Source organism: Onychostoma macrolepis, chromosome 11, assembly GCF_012432095.1.
Source record: "Onychostoma macrolepis isolate SWU-2019 chromosome 11, ASM1243209v1, whole genome shotgun sequence".
Taxonomy (NCBI): Eukaryota; Metazoa; Chordata; class Actinopteri; order Cypriniformes; family Cyprinidae; genus Onychostoma; species Onychostoma macrolepis.
Window position 1 is genome coordinate 26742851 of NC_081165.1, and position 15281 is coordinate 26758131.

General features: G+C 34.6%; 1 protein-coding gene across 2 annotated transcripts in view; it reads right to left on the reverse strand.

Annotated features, from left to right (window-relative positions):
* Nucleotides 1-703: 703 nt before the first annotated feature.
* Nucleotides 704-15281, reverse strand: part of eml6 (EMAP like 6) — a 64062-nt gene continuing 49484 nt past the window's right edge. For both annotated transcript variants that reach the window (XM_058792143.1, XM_058792144.1), the window contains 11 exons: nucleotides 13234-13407; nucleotides 11726-11934; nucleotides 9850-10007; nucleotides 7328-7442; nucleotides 7052-7240; nucleotides 5388-5560; nucleotides 5141-5303; nucleotides 3943-4046; nucleotides 3709-3862; nucleotides 1758-1858; nucleotides 704-1677 (listed from right to left, as the gene is read on the reverse strand). In XM_058792143.1, coding sequence (XP_058648126.1) covers nucleotides 1653-1677; nucleotides 1758-1858; nucleotides 3709-3862; nucleotides 3943-4046; nucleotides 5141-5303; nucleotides 5388-5560; nucleotides 7052-7240; nucleotides 7328-7442; nucleotides 9850-10007; nucleotides 11726-11934; nucleotides 13234-13407 — 1565 coding nt within the window. In that variant the 3' untranslated portion in view covers nucleotides 704-1652. The remainder of the gene's footprint in view (nucleotides 1678-1757; nucleotides 1859-3708; nucleotides 3863-3942; nucleotides 4047-5140; nucleotides 5304-5387; nucleotides 5561-7051; nucleotides 7241-7327; nucleotides 7443-9849; nucleotides 10008-11725; nucleotides 11935-13233; nucleotides 13408-15281) is intronic.

A 15281-nucleotide genomic window follows, 5' to 3' on the forward strand; every position in this document is an offset into this window, starting at 1 on the left:
AACCCTAATATGCTAACAATTTATGCAAATGATTGAATATTCAATTAGATAACATTAAACTTGTAATGCAAAACAATTGATTAAATATGTAATGCTTGTGTTTGGCCTGTGAGGAAATGATAACCATTTGTAAATATCTTAAATGATCTAAAATAAACAATTCAAGGCTTTATAATAAATGTATATGTAAATGTAATGTAATGTGTATACGTAATGTAACATTTTATTAAATGTTGTTTATGCAAATATATATTTATTATAATACACATTTATAATAAAAATGTAATTTGCATAAACAACAACAAAACAATTACCTTAATATACTGCAATTAATCATTATGGCAATATCTATAAGTGAAGCTTTTTATCCTATTCCCCTTATGATATTAGTTTATTTATTTTGTATATGTGTGTGTGTGTGTTTGTGTGTGGGGGGGTATTTACTTAATTTATTTAGCTTTATTTGATTTATAAATATATAATGACTTTTTAAACATGTGTAATACACTGTGATTAATCAACTGAGGAATATGGTGATATTTATTAGTGAAACTAATTCACCTTAAATACTGTATTCAATCATTTCCACAGCTTATTTTATGTTTAATAGTGCTACAAATATTGTGTTTTGAGAAACACAGTTTGTACACACACTGCCATCATCTGGTGAAAGATGGAAACACACCGAGTTTCACATGTGAGCACATAGTTCTCTTTAATTATAAAACAACAGTATTCATTCATGATCAACAACCACACAGACTTCGATTCATGCATTATTATATAGCTTTCAATTAGATTGACCTCTGATCAGACAAATTACAAAAACACGAACATACAAATGACAGATATAACGCGATATCTGCGCACGATAAACAGCTGCTGTCACATGATTGGCTACAAACAGCGCATCGCAATCTACACACGTCGCAACAGACAACGCTACTACGTACATTTCATATAACTTTAATATTTGGACAGCGACTTTTTTGCATTTTCATTTTTCATATACGCCCACAGACCGACCGACCGACTAAATTGCATACGTCATACATAAAAAATAAATATTTTAACAAAAATAGCACAGGTCAAATATAACATCTACACATTACAGTACTTAATTTCTCCTGAGTCCCATGTATTTGGATATTTTGATATTTTTAACAGGAAGAGCATTTAGTGAGTGGATATAGTTGACATTTATGTACAAAATGTAAAAAGAAGATAAAGAAAGAAAAAAAAAGAAATTGCATAATGCATGATTTTTAAAAGAATTTAAAAAAGCTCTAAGAGGACATTTAGCACCATATATGCATCATATGAACATTTCGGGGCAAAGATCAGCAAACTGTGTCTCCAAGGCACTTCAGAATCCGAACAAAAAATACATTTATTTCTGAAATATTGGCATGATTTATGAGTGTATCTTTTCTTTTCTTTTTTTTTTGTAAAAGTACATGTGAGCGTAAACATTGCACTTCACAGAATGGTTAAAAAACCCTCTTCGAACTCAGGCTCGTCTAGGATCCATCTGGTCTAGAGGGGTAAAACGCAGCATAACAGAAGTGCAGCATCCGGACGCTGGAGGTATCGGGCGGGAATCTTTCCGGCTTGATGTTTGGAGGAGAGATTCCCAGCTGGGTGGAGGCTGATCAGATGCATCTCCACACAAACACACTGAGAGACAGAGGAGACGCATTAATAACAGGTCAGACATACTGACGGACTGATAGACGGATGAATGGATGTCAGCTCACCTACAGTCGTTGCCTCCTACACTTATCACATATTTGTCGTCGTAAGAGAAACGGATGTTGGTCACGTGGGCAGAGTGGCCAAAATAACGCTTGTGTTTGGCCTGTGAAGAAATGCAAACCATCAGTAAAAATATCAAATGCTCTAAAATAAATCGTTCAAGGCTTAATGGATAATATGTTTATATAATATTAGTTCTTTAATATAGGGTTAATATGGTTGATTATAATAAAGGGTTAATAATAAAGGATTAATGTGGATAATACGAATAAGGGTTAATATGGTTAAAATAAAGGTTAATTATAAGTGTTAATAATAAAAGATTAACATGGTTAACAATAAAGGGTTAATATGTTTCATTACAATAAAGTTTATTAATTAAGGGTTAATATGGTTAATAACAATAAAGGTTAAAATAAGGGTTAATATGGTTAATTATAATAAGGGTTAATAATAAAGGATTATTGTGGACAATACGAATAAGGATTAATAAAGGATTAATATGGTTAAAATAAAGGTTAATTATAAGTTTTAATAATAAAAGATTAACATGGTTAATAATAAAGGGTTAATATGTTTAATTACAATCAATTTTATTAATTAAGGGTTAATATGGTTAATTATAATAAGGGTTAATAATAAAGAATTAATGTGAATACAAATAAGGGTTAATAAAGGGTTAATGTGGTTAATTAAAGTTATTAATGAGGGTTAATAATAAATGGTTACTATAGTTAAAAAATAAAGGTTAATAATAAGTGTTAATAATAAATGATTAATATTGTTGATAATAAGGGTTAATAATAAAAGGTTAGTATGGTTAATAATACTACGGTTCGATAATAAAGGGTTAATATAGTTAATAATAATAATAATAAGGGTTAATAATGAAGGGTTAATATAGTTAATAATAATAATAAGGGTTAATAATAAAGGGTTATTATGGTTGATAATGAGATTAGCTCTTAAATATTAAATCTTAACAATAAGGTTTAAAATAAAGGATTAATATAGTTAATAATACTAAGGTTTGATAATAGGTTTATATGGTTAATAATAAGGTTTAATAATAAAGGGTTAACATGGTGAGTAATAAGGTTTAATAATTAAGGGTTAATTTTGATTAATAATACTAAGGTTTGATAATATAGGGTTTATATTGTTAATTATAATAAGGGCTAATAATAAAGGATCAATATTGTTAAGAATAATAATGGCTACTAATAAAGGGGTAATATGTTAACAATAAGGTTTAATAATAAGGTTAATATGGTTAATAATACTAAGGGTTAATAATAAGGGTTATTATTGTTGATAATAAGATTTAATATTAAAGCACTAATATGATTAATAATAAGGTTAAAAAATAAAATATTAATATGGTTAATAATAAAGGTTTATATGGTTAATAATAAGGGTTAAAATAAAATGTTAGCATAGTTTTATATTAATAAGATAAGGGTTAATGTTGTTAATAATTAAGGGTTAATGTTATAATAAAGGTTAATAATAATGGGTTAATATGGCTAATTATAATAGGTTAATATTGTTAATAATAAGGGTTACTAAGGATTTATATATATATATATATAAAATTAACAAAGACTAATAAATGCTGAAGCAGATGTATTGCTGATTGTTAGTTCATCTTATTGCATTAACTAAAACCTTACGTAAAATGTAACCGTAATTTCATATTTCAAGTGTTCACATGAGTTTGAATATATGTTATATCCAAGTTTATCTGCATACATACAGAATACTCATGCAAAGTGATTTAGATTACGTATATAGCTAATCTCTACTGCCTGATTTTTTTATTTTGTTCGAAATGTAACTATATTATCTTATATTAACTTTGCTAAATGTGACTACAAAGCATGAAGATGAAAAAAATAGGTAATGTGAAAAACGCTATAGAAATAAATTTGACTCGAGTCACGGTTGACTTACAAATTTTTCGGAGCAGGGGAAGTCAAAGAGCTTCACGAGTCCAAAATCATCACCGGTGACCACGTTGAGCCCAGCGTGAGAAACACAGGCGCAGTTCACATCTGCCTTCTCTGCGTTACGCGGCCAGATGCCCAGAACCTCGTCACCCAGAACACTGTACAGGAGGAAGAGCTTTACTACAGGACACTGACATCATTTCTGAGGACAGTTTTCTGCACGGATCTGTGTCCTCACCTGGTCCAGGTCGCCCAGGTGATCCGGTCAATCAGGACTTGTTCTGTGACGATCTTCCCGTTGGGAACCTCATGAACCTGACGCTTATATGAACCGGTAGAGACCTGCACACAAAGTTTAAATCATAACAGTGTTACTTACACAAACTACATTCACACTAAATCACAATTATTGCAAGATTCAATTTGAACTGAATCAACTCCGGTTCCCATGTCTGAGCCGTTACGCGAATGAACGCGATCATTCCTTCCTCTGTACTACTAGTTTTAACATGAATAAACATGACTGAACATCTCATGCCTCATGTAATCGCTCAATCAGTGTCTCAACCGCGGAAAGACATCAACAGAACAGCGTGGAAATAAAATGTCACGTAGCATTACATTTACCTCAGCAAGTCATCAGTGTCCACAGCTCGTTAGTTCACTAGAGAAATGAAGTCTAGAGAGGAAATATTACACCATATACTTATATTATATTTTACTAAACCTGTTAGTCTTAATTATTTAATGTATGTTTAAATTAATCTGTTATGAAACATGCTATGACAGCCAGTGTGTAATTGAATATATTTTAACAAACAGCCTAGAAATATTATTTATATGTTATACATTATGTGCAATTTAAATGTTTGCATACAATAGTTTTTTTTTTAAAGTTGAGTGTATATATATATATATATATATATACACATACACACACACATTTTAAAATGTATTTCAAAATGTATTTCAAAAACAGAAAAAGTGGTCAAAAAAACAATCGTAGTAAATATGTTTACATAAATTTATTTTGATATTTAAAAATATATTAAATTTTTTGGCACATTAATGCTGTTGGTTTACGGTTTTATTATGGTGAATCTGATTTGAAAAAAATCTGTATTTTATGAAGTGCCATATAAATAAAGGTGACTTGACATGTTTTAAGGCACCAAGTGAATGTGTATATGTTCGTTTTTTTTTATTGTTCTATAGAACTGTACAGGAAACTAAAAAAATCTCCAGTGTCGCAAATCAGTTTAAAATTCACATGCGTTTTAGCTAATAACTTTTAAGTCAATGTTTTTAAACAAAATATTTTTGTTGACTCGAACTCCATGCAACACCCTTTATTTGTGCAAAATGTACATGCATGTTATCAAAATGATCTATTTCTAATTATTTAGTCCTCAACATGTTTTCTGAATGATTTATACCTCTATGTATTTGCTGTCAGCCGAGAAGTCCAGTTGGATCACAAATCCAGGAATATCTTTGCAGTAGCCGATCCGGTTGAGAGACGGACCCAGAGTCAGATCGTAGAAATCGACAGCGCACTCCACCGAGCCGACGGCCAGCAGCCGGTTATCAGAGCTGAACCTGCATGAGAAACACGGCTTGAGAACTTGTGCTTGTATGATCATGTGTTTTGTTGTGTATTTGTCATGCAGTGTCTCTTCTGACCGTATGTCCTGGATGGCCACGCTGCGGTCTCTCTTCTTGCCCCATACGGTCAGTGAATTCACCAGCAGCACGATGAACTCTCCGTTCTCCATCCCGATGGACACCATCTCACCGTTCGGACTGTACGCCGTGCACTTCGCTGGATGACCCAGACTGACTTTGTTCAGGAGTTTCTGAAAGACAAAAAAATGATCAACCCTCTGGTGCTCTTCAGTCATTTTTAAATCGGAAAATTTTACGTTTCAGTTTTTGAGTATTTTTTACTTCAGGATGTTACAAAACTTATATAGTAGTTCAACAAATGAAGTTTTTCTTCAAATGTGACGTAAATAAAATTTTTAATAAAAAATAAAAAAGTTTAATATATGGAGGGCAAAATATATATGTGACCCAGACTGACTTTGTTCAGGAGTTTCTGAAAGACAAAAAAATGATCAACCCTCTGGTGCTCTTCAGTCATTTTTAAATCGGAAAATTTTACGTTTCAGTTTTTGAGTATTTTTGGTGAAGATTTTGGCACTTGCTATGTGAAAAAACACCAAAAATCAATCAATCAATCAATCAATCAATCAATCAATCAATCATGCTTCGAAAAGGTTAAATGGTCCTGAAAAAAATATTCAAAAATGATGAATGGGAAACAAATGGGAAATTAATTTATTTAGTGGAAAATTTTGTTACTGCGCCCAAACAAAATCTTTTTGAAAGCTTATTTTTTTGTGATATCAACCTCAAATTTGGAACAAAACTTGTTTAGATTTATGACTTTAATTTCTTGCAGTTTTAATGTAAAACATATTTTGGAAAATATATATTTCATATACAATTTGAAATTGGTATTTTAGTGCATCTTTAGTGCTAAATCACACATTTTGTAAAAATTAATCATGATTAATCCCATCTAAGTTATTAAATATACTTTTATACTGCAATAATTTCACATTCAATCTTCAAATGAATGTAGAAACAACAAAGATAGGGAAAGTATATTTTTAATAGTTGTTTAATGGCATTTAATATTTTTACATTTTTTTTTATGTCTGATACCAATACTACTGATGTCTCTAGGAAATTGTTCTTTTTTTCCTAATATTTAACCATTGACTAGCCATTCAACATTACAGTATAATTGAGAGCTATCAGTTTTAACATTTATTAGATTTTTAAAAAAGAACTTATAATTTAAGAGAACTTAAAACAATCTTCACATAAACCAATTATAATAAATGTCATATTTACCTGTGCCCTTCAGCAAGTAGGAAATATACAGAAATTGAATCAAGTTATCAAACACTAAATTCTAATTTAAATACAGATGAATCCTCAACCTTGAAGCTACAAAAGTTACTGATTTTCTCTTTTTTCTTTTATTCTATGATTAACAGACATCACAGCAGCTGGGATATTAGGTTATTTGGCTGCTATGACTTTAAGAGCTGAACGTGATATTCTGCTGATTTGCTGCTCAAGAAACATTTCTGATTATTACCAATGTTGAAAACAGTTGGGCAGATTCATATTTTTGTGGAAGCTGTGATACATTTGATTTTTTAGGATTCTTTGATGAACAGAAAGTTTAAAAGAGCAGCATTTATTTGAAATGGAAATCTTTGAGCGGTAGTGTAAAATCCCCTCTTCTCACTCCTCTACCCACAATCCCTCACCTTATCGGCCAGGTCCCAGATGCGGATGGTTCCATCATCGCTGGCGGAAATGAAGACGTCTTTGGAGGGGTGTGTGGCCAGACCCCAGATGCGTCCCTGTGTGTGTCCGTTTATCATGGTGTTGGAGGCGGCGTTCTTTTCTCCAACCTCGATGATCTCGCCATCCTTCGTTCCCACCAAGATCTTTCCCTGCCATCCAATAAACAAACATCTTAATACTGTCTTTCTACTAAACTTGCACTTGAAATCAGTGCTCATGAAGCCTGACTGACTGACCTTTCCTCGGCACACAGATCTGACCGTCTCGACAGGAAGTCCCGTCTCCAGCTGAAACGCTCTGCATCTCTTCATTTCCTGATCCCACAGTTTCACAGCGCCGCCCTCTTTAGTCCTGCACATACACAATACACACGTTAATGAAGCAATGACATTATCCTCATGTTTTGTGTGCAAATAGTATAACTTTAATAAAAAGATTACCTTAAAATATATACATTTTGTTCACTTGCTGTACACTATGTTCAAAAGTTTAGGGTATGTTTTTAAAGAAATTAATACTTTTATTTAAAATGCATTGATCAAAAGTGACATTTAAGTCATTCATATTATTACAAAATATTTATATTTCAAATAAATGCTGTTCTTTTGACTCCTGAAAAATAAAAATAAATATAAATGAATTAAATTAACTTAAAAATAAAAATCATGGTTGCCACAAAAATTCAACACTGATGATAAAAATAAATGTTCCCTATCAGTCAGCCACGTTCGACGTAACGCCAGTGTGACTGACTCATGGGATCTCGCCCGAGAGCCCAATCACCTTCGAGTGTTAACAAAACAAGCCAATGACAGTTGGCGTGCGTGTTTCACCACGCGCACCCCGCCCCGCAGTGTGGGTATAAAAGGAGAGCAAACGCACATCAGCTTTTCGCTTCGGAGCCGAGCCATTCAGCGCGAATCTCCGAGAGTGTCTGCAAGACAGCTACGAAGCAGTTGGTGTTACGGTGCGTCAGCGGAGGTTGCTGTCCAGTGCTGCTGCTTCTGACGGCGTGCTGCAGCTCGTCATTCTGCGGTCGCGCCGCAACCTCCCTGGGCGCTTCAGCGCTTCTCTAAAAGAGTGCTCCTCACACTGGCCTCACCTGCAGGGATTTTCGGTCAACGATTTGTGCCTAGAATTCGGGCCGGGTAGCTCTCACGTTGTCCTGAGACATATCCGGCCTGGATATGTGCCCAAAGTTCCTATGGATCAGGTGGTGAACTTGCAAGCGCTGCCCTGGGAGGAGGCAGACCCAGCCATTGCTCTGCTCTGTCCCGTCCGCAGAGCTTCAGGACCTCAGACCAGCTCTTTGTCTGCTTTGGAGGACAGCAGAAGGGAAAGGCTGTCTCCAAACAAAGACTTGCCCACTGGATAGTGGAGGTTATAGTCCTAGCTTACCAGGCCCGACGCTTGCCGTGCCCCTTCGGAGTAAGGGCACACTCTACGAGAGGCGTTGCTTCTTCTTGGGCATTGGCGCGGGGCGCCTCGATAGCAGACATCTGTAGAGCTGCCGGCTGGGCGACACCTAACATGTTTGCGAGGTTCTATAATCTCCGTGTAGAGCCCGTGTCCTCCCGTGTACTCACCTCAGGTGGCCAGTAACACAGGACCCGCTCGGTGTCGATCACGGTTGCTGCGCCATTCCATATGTAGTACTGCCTAGGCCAGTCCATATGTGTAATCTCCACATGGTACCTCCTTCATGCAGGATGTGGCTTCTGTAGCGTTCCCCTACTTGAAGTACGCTTTCCCAGTGTTATCCATATCCACTGTACGGAACAGCAGTGGCTGTCATCTCTGCCTAAGCCCTGTCCTATCTTCCGTCCCAACTGGTGTGGGGGGACTTGCCGGCTTCCGCAGGGCACTGGAAGGGGTCAGCAATGGTGGCGTTTTCCGAGGGATCCCATTAGTCAGTCACACTGACGTTACGTCGAACGTGACTGACTGATAGGGAATGTCTCAGTTACGTATGTAACCCTCGTTCCCTGAAGGAGGGAACGGAGACGTAACGTCCCGTCGCCACAGTTGCTGTACCACCGCTGTACGGCCGGGGCACACAATCTCGGCTCCGAAGCGAAAAACCGATGTGCGTTTGCATGCACTCTCCTTTTATACCCGCACTACGGGGCGGGGTGCGCGTGGCGAAACACGCACGCCAACTGTCATTGGCTTGTTTTGTTAACACTCAAAGGTGATTGGGCTCTCGGGCGAAATTCCATTAGTCAGTCACACTGACGTTACGTCTCCGTTCCCTCCTTCAGGGAACGAGGGTTACATACGTAACCGAGACGTTTCTTGAGCAGCGAAAAAATATTTCTATTTCAAATAAATGCAGTTCTTTTGAACTTTCTATTCATCAAAGACTCCTAAAAAAAATCATAGTTCCTACAAAAATTCAACACAGATGATAAAAATAAATGTTTCTTGAGCAGAAAATCAGCATATTAGAATGATTTCTGAAGGATCATGTGACACTGAAGACTGAAGTAATGATGCTGAAAATTCAGCTTTGAACAAAGCAGTAAATTACAGTTTAAAAGATATTCATATAGAAAACATCCATTATAAATAGTAATAATATTTTACAATTTTTACTGTATTTATAATCAAATAAATGCAGCTATGGTGAGCAGAAGAGACATCTTTCAAAAACATTCAAGGTATAAAATTTTTTGTCTTTATGGTCAAAACAATTTAGCTGAAAATGATTTTTAAAAGCCATATACAACTGACATATCAGCATGTGTTGTGAACTCACGGTCTCTCTTTGCCTCCGGTCACGATGAGTCCGTCTCTGAGCGTGGTGTACATGGTGAACACTGGTCCTGTATGAGCTTTAGCCACCACACGCACCAGGAAATGCTCCCGCCACACATACACGTCACCGTTTATGGCCCCCGTGAACGTCAGGTTATTCTACCAGACAAAACACATGAGAAAATCATTTCATATGCACTGTTACGTCCCTTGGGACGTTTTGAGTATTTTTGGTTATTGCTTGTTTTCTGTGTGGGGTTTTTCTTTTCTCTTGCACTGTCCCTTTAACAGGCCGTGTGCTGGTTGGCTGCCTGACCTGTCAATCCTTCCTGAGGACGTGATTGGCTGATCTGCTGTGTGGGCGCGTTCTTCCAAACAGCCTGATGCTCTACACCTGGTGAACACGCTACTTAAGGGACATGGGGCTGCAAAGCGGGAGACTGACTGCCTGTTCTGAATCTGACCTGTTTTTGTATGCTTGTTTCTTTTTGTTTCTGAGTTTGTGTTTTCTAGCATTTTGTATTGTCATGTGTATCCTGCCTTTTTGGGTCTACCCTTGTAAACTTCTCAGTTGGGAGGTTGGAACTCTTTTGAGTAACTTTCAAAGTTGAGCTCACCTGGTTGGAGGCGAAGGGATTAGGTAGGATGTCACGTGACATACATAATGCACACTTAGGTTAATTTTATTTTGTCTAGATACACTAGGTTAGGGTTTGTGCCACATTTTGTATTTTTGGTTTTGATAGTGAGAGTAGGGAAGTTACGACGTCATGGACGTTGAAGACTTTTCCTTTAATCTTTTCTTTTTAGTCTAGGATTAGTTTGAAATGATTTAGTAAGACTCGTTTTGATTATATTACTTTCTTTTGTTTGGCACGATCCAGTTTTCCCTTCGTTCTCCCCCTCAGAACCTATTTGTGACTTGTGTTAATTTTTCCTTTGGTATATTTAGTGTGGGGTTGTTCATTTGTGGGTTAATATTTGATTCTGAATTATTAGTGTACATCTTACTTTATATTAATTAAATTATTGTTTTCACTTGACGTTTCGGGTTTTGTCTTATTCTCAATTGCTACACAGTGGTCACTAACGACAGGAAAAGGAACTGTTAAAATGTTCCCCTTCTCACTCCCTAGATGATCAACAGCCTGGAAGGGTCGTAACATGCACAGATAAGTGTGAGACTTAACATACAGTGGTCTTATACTTTTTTATTATCAATAAGTGACTGACTCTGTTAGAAATCTTATAATGGGCCATGTTTGGATCTGTACAATAATCCAAACACAAACCTCAAAAACAACACAAAAATGGGTCACTGAGCACAAAACCAAGCTTCTGCTGGCCATTCCAATCCTCTGACCTGAACCCTGTAGAAGATGAGTGAACTGAAGAGAAGAAGCAGCAACATGGAGCTGTGAATCTAAAGGGTCTGGAGTGATTCTGGATTTCAGCTAGTTGCCAAGGCAACATTTATCATATTCCATTAATTTAACAATTAGCTGAAATTTATAGAAACTCTACAGACATTTAAAAATAATAAAAACGACAACAACACAACAAAAAGACTAAACTTTAATACAAATTTAAATTGATTTGAATTAAAATGAAAATATAAAGATAAAAACTCATTCAAAATATTCAATAAAAACTGTAATGGTCTCAATCTCAATGACGCTAAAATAATCTAGTATCTACAATAATTCTTTTCTAAAGAAAAAAATAATTTTACGCATCTAATCTGTCATTGTTGTGCTGTGACGTGAGCAACATGATTAACCCCAGACTGCACCACGGGAGCGGTTCCTATGATCGGTGCACTGTAAATCCATTCTAGACAAAAATCAGCTAAATAATCAAAGATGAGAAAGACTCACGGCTCCAAACGCTACAGAGAGCATGGTCTGCATGCGCCCGTCCTCCACCGCTCCGATCACTCCTTTCTTATACAGCAGAGAGCCTCCCACCAGCGTCCAGAACTTGATGTGTTTGATTCCCACAGACACGAACTGAGTGTCCGAGTCAGGCCTGAACTCCACCACGAAGATCCGGTCGATGTGACCGCCCTTACTGCAAACCCTAGAGCCTGAGATCACATGATGAAAGCATTAATAACTGCGTCTGAATATGCTGAACAAATTCCAATACCTGTTTCTTACTGATTCCAGAAACAGTGTCTGTTTTGCTCGAACACATCAGTCTCTCACAAAATAAGATGTGCATTTCATAACATTTTTTCTTCTGACTATGGAAGCTTATTTCCACCATGGAATAAAAAAATACAAATAAAAAAAGGTAAATTTAATTGCCATTCAATAATTCCTTTTTTTTTTTTTTTTTTGTAGAAAATGTTTTTTAAAAGCCATATCCAACCAAAACGTGAAAAGGGTAATTGCAGTTCAGTTTTTTTCTCTGAAAAAACTCTAAGTTCTAAGAAAAAAGTCAGAAATTCTGAGTTTATATCTTTTTCTGAGAGAAAAAAACTGAATTGCAAGATGTTAACTCACAATTGCAATTTTTAACATTATTTTCTTTATTAAAGAATTATTGTCATTACCAGTGTTATTTTAATATCATTAAGACACCATTATAATTTTTAATAATATTTAGAATTTGTATCTTTGTATTTTCTTTTTTCACTTTTATAATTTTAGTAATTTTGTTGCATGTTTTTACCATTTTATTATTTTTTAAAATACATCTATGTAGGTTTTTATGAATTTCCATTTTAGTTTTAGTTATTTCAGTGGCCTAACTAAGTTAAAGTAACTGAAAATTAGAAGTTTTGCCTTGGCAACTACCTTAAATTAAATGTTTTGTTTTATTACTTTATTTTATTTATTTGTAATTTTTTTATATTTTATTTCAGTTAACATTTTTTTATTTCTAGTAATAAAGATGTTTTTAGCATGGTTTTAGTTAAAAATGCAGTTTTATAATTTGCAAGAATTCAAAATTTCTGAGAAAAAAGTCAGAATTGCGAGATTTAAACTTAACAAAAACAAAACAAAAAAACCTTAATTAACTTAATTGCTATTGCAATTTCCTTTTTTATCATTTCTGTTTATGTAAAAAAAAAAATTGATTAAATATTAGAAAATTTTTTCCGCTCCTTTGCAAATTCTAAGTCAAATTATCCACTTCTGAATACTTCCTTTTGTCATTAAAACTCAAGCTTTTGACTTTTCACTGCTTTTGTTAATTTGATAAGTGCATTAAAGCTAATACATACACATTATTTTTTGAACAAAGTGCACGCGATGGAAAGTTTTATTGACATTTAAAAAATTTTGAGCATCATCAAATTAGCTAACATTAGGCTTTTTTTTCAGATGCAGGGCTAACTTTAAGTATACATTTAGTTAAACCACTGGTTTTCACACACCTTCCTGCCATCTCCACACAGTGATGGTGTGCTCCGGATCCACTCCCACAGACAGCAGCAGTTTTCCCGTGGCACTGAAGTTGACGTATCCGATCCCTTTGGCATGAGAGCAGCGCAGCACTGACAGCGTCTGTTTGCTCATGGCGTCCCACACGTGAATAGACGGCGCCAGGCCTACACACACACACAGACACAGACCAACATCACATTACTCTCAGCTGAAGGACAGATCCACAACTGCTCCTTTCAGCACAAGATCAATAAAATCCATATTAGGTGTATTAGAAGACATCAATTATGCAAATGTTGTGGGTTATTTATATTAATAGACAGTGTTGGGAAGCTACTATGAAACTGGATTACAGTAGTTGCACTGCAGTAAAGATGCATTTAGAAAAAGTAGTACAACTACACGCTACTAACAAGAAGCAGTTAACTATGCTATTTAAAGGGGGATTATACAACTTGTTACTTAAGAGCTGTATTTTTCTGGCACATTTTCTGGAGTTTTTAATGAATTTTTTTAAACAGACAAATTTACACAACAAAATGCATAGATAAATGCAAAAATAAATTCACTAAATGCATAGATATTGTAAATGCATACAAGCATAAAATGCATACATAAAGGCATACAAGTAACTGCATAAATACATGTAAAAATAAATGCACTAAATGCATAGACAAATGCATGAATAAATGCATAAACACAAATAAAAGCATTAAAAAACTGCATTTAAATAACTATAAATCAATGCAAAAACAAATGCACTAAACGTGTAGAAAAATGCATAAATTCATAAATAAATGCATATAAATAATTGCAAAATAAATGTACTAAATGCAAATATAAATGTATGCAAGCTTAAATAAATGAATAAATACATAAATGCATTAATAATGCATATAAATAACTGCATATAAAAAATCTATATAAAAATGCAAAAATAAATGCAGTAAATGTATAAATTCATAAATGCACTACATGCATAGAAAAATGCATAAATAAATGCAAATAAATAACCGCATAAATAGATAAATAATTTGAAAACATTGTGCTAAAAAGCATCATTGAATTAAATGTTCATCATGCGACACTAGTATGGCTTAAAAAAAATAGCCTGTTGCTGGAGAAGCTACTCTAATTAGAAAACAATATAGTTGTATGATGTAATGTAGGAAGAATATAGTTAGTGTCACTACTTTTAGTTAGTCACTCCCCAACACTGTTAATAAAGCAGCAGAATGAATTTGGGATGGCTATTATGAGTTCATAATGACAGTCCTCGAGGTTTTCAACATGACAGAGCAAACACACGCCGCGGGCATGTCAGTATTAGATATGTATTCTAGCGCTGAGGGAGGGAACGAGGCATCATGACTCTGAGATGATGACAGAAAATCAAGCCAATATGCTGCATGATGCTTCATGCAAACATGAGAATGTATTCTTTACAGAGGTGGTCTTTACTGAAACCCGGACATAAAACCCGGAAATCTGTGGAAATCCAGCTTCCAGACCCTCATGAACCACAGACAGATGTTATTCCATCAAATGTGAGATTAAAGATTGATTCCTTAAAGAAATATTCAGAGTTCAATACATATTAAGAGATCTTATCTATGACATGCTGGAAGAACCAAAAAAATGAATTTAAACTTTAGTTTTGAAAAGTTTTTTAAACAGAGCTGTATTTTTCTGGTGCAAAATCAATGAGGATTCTTAATGAAATTTCGAACAAACAAATATACACTAAATGCATAGATAAATGCATAAAAACATAAATAGCTAGATAAATAAATGCAAAATTAAATGCACTAAATACAGATAAATGCATGAATTCATTCATGCAAGCAAAATGAATAAATAAATTAATTCATAAATTCAGTTAATGGTTTAAAAGCAGAAATGTGAAGTTTGAAGTTTGTATTTTTGTGCAAGTATTTATATTAATTATTCTGTTCAAAGATGTAATATTTTAGTTTGTTACTCTTATTCTTATAAAGTTATTCATAAAAGTTTAGAAAAAACATTGTTTAATGTTCAT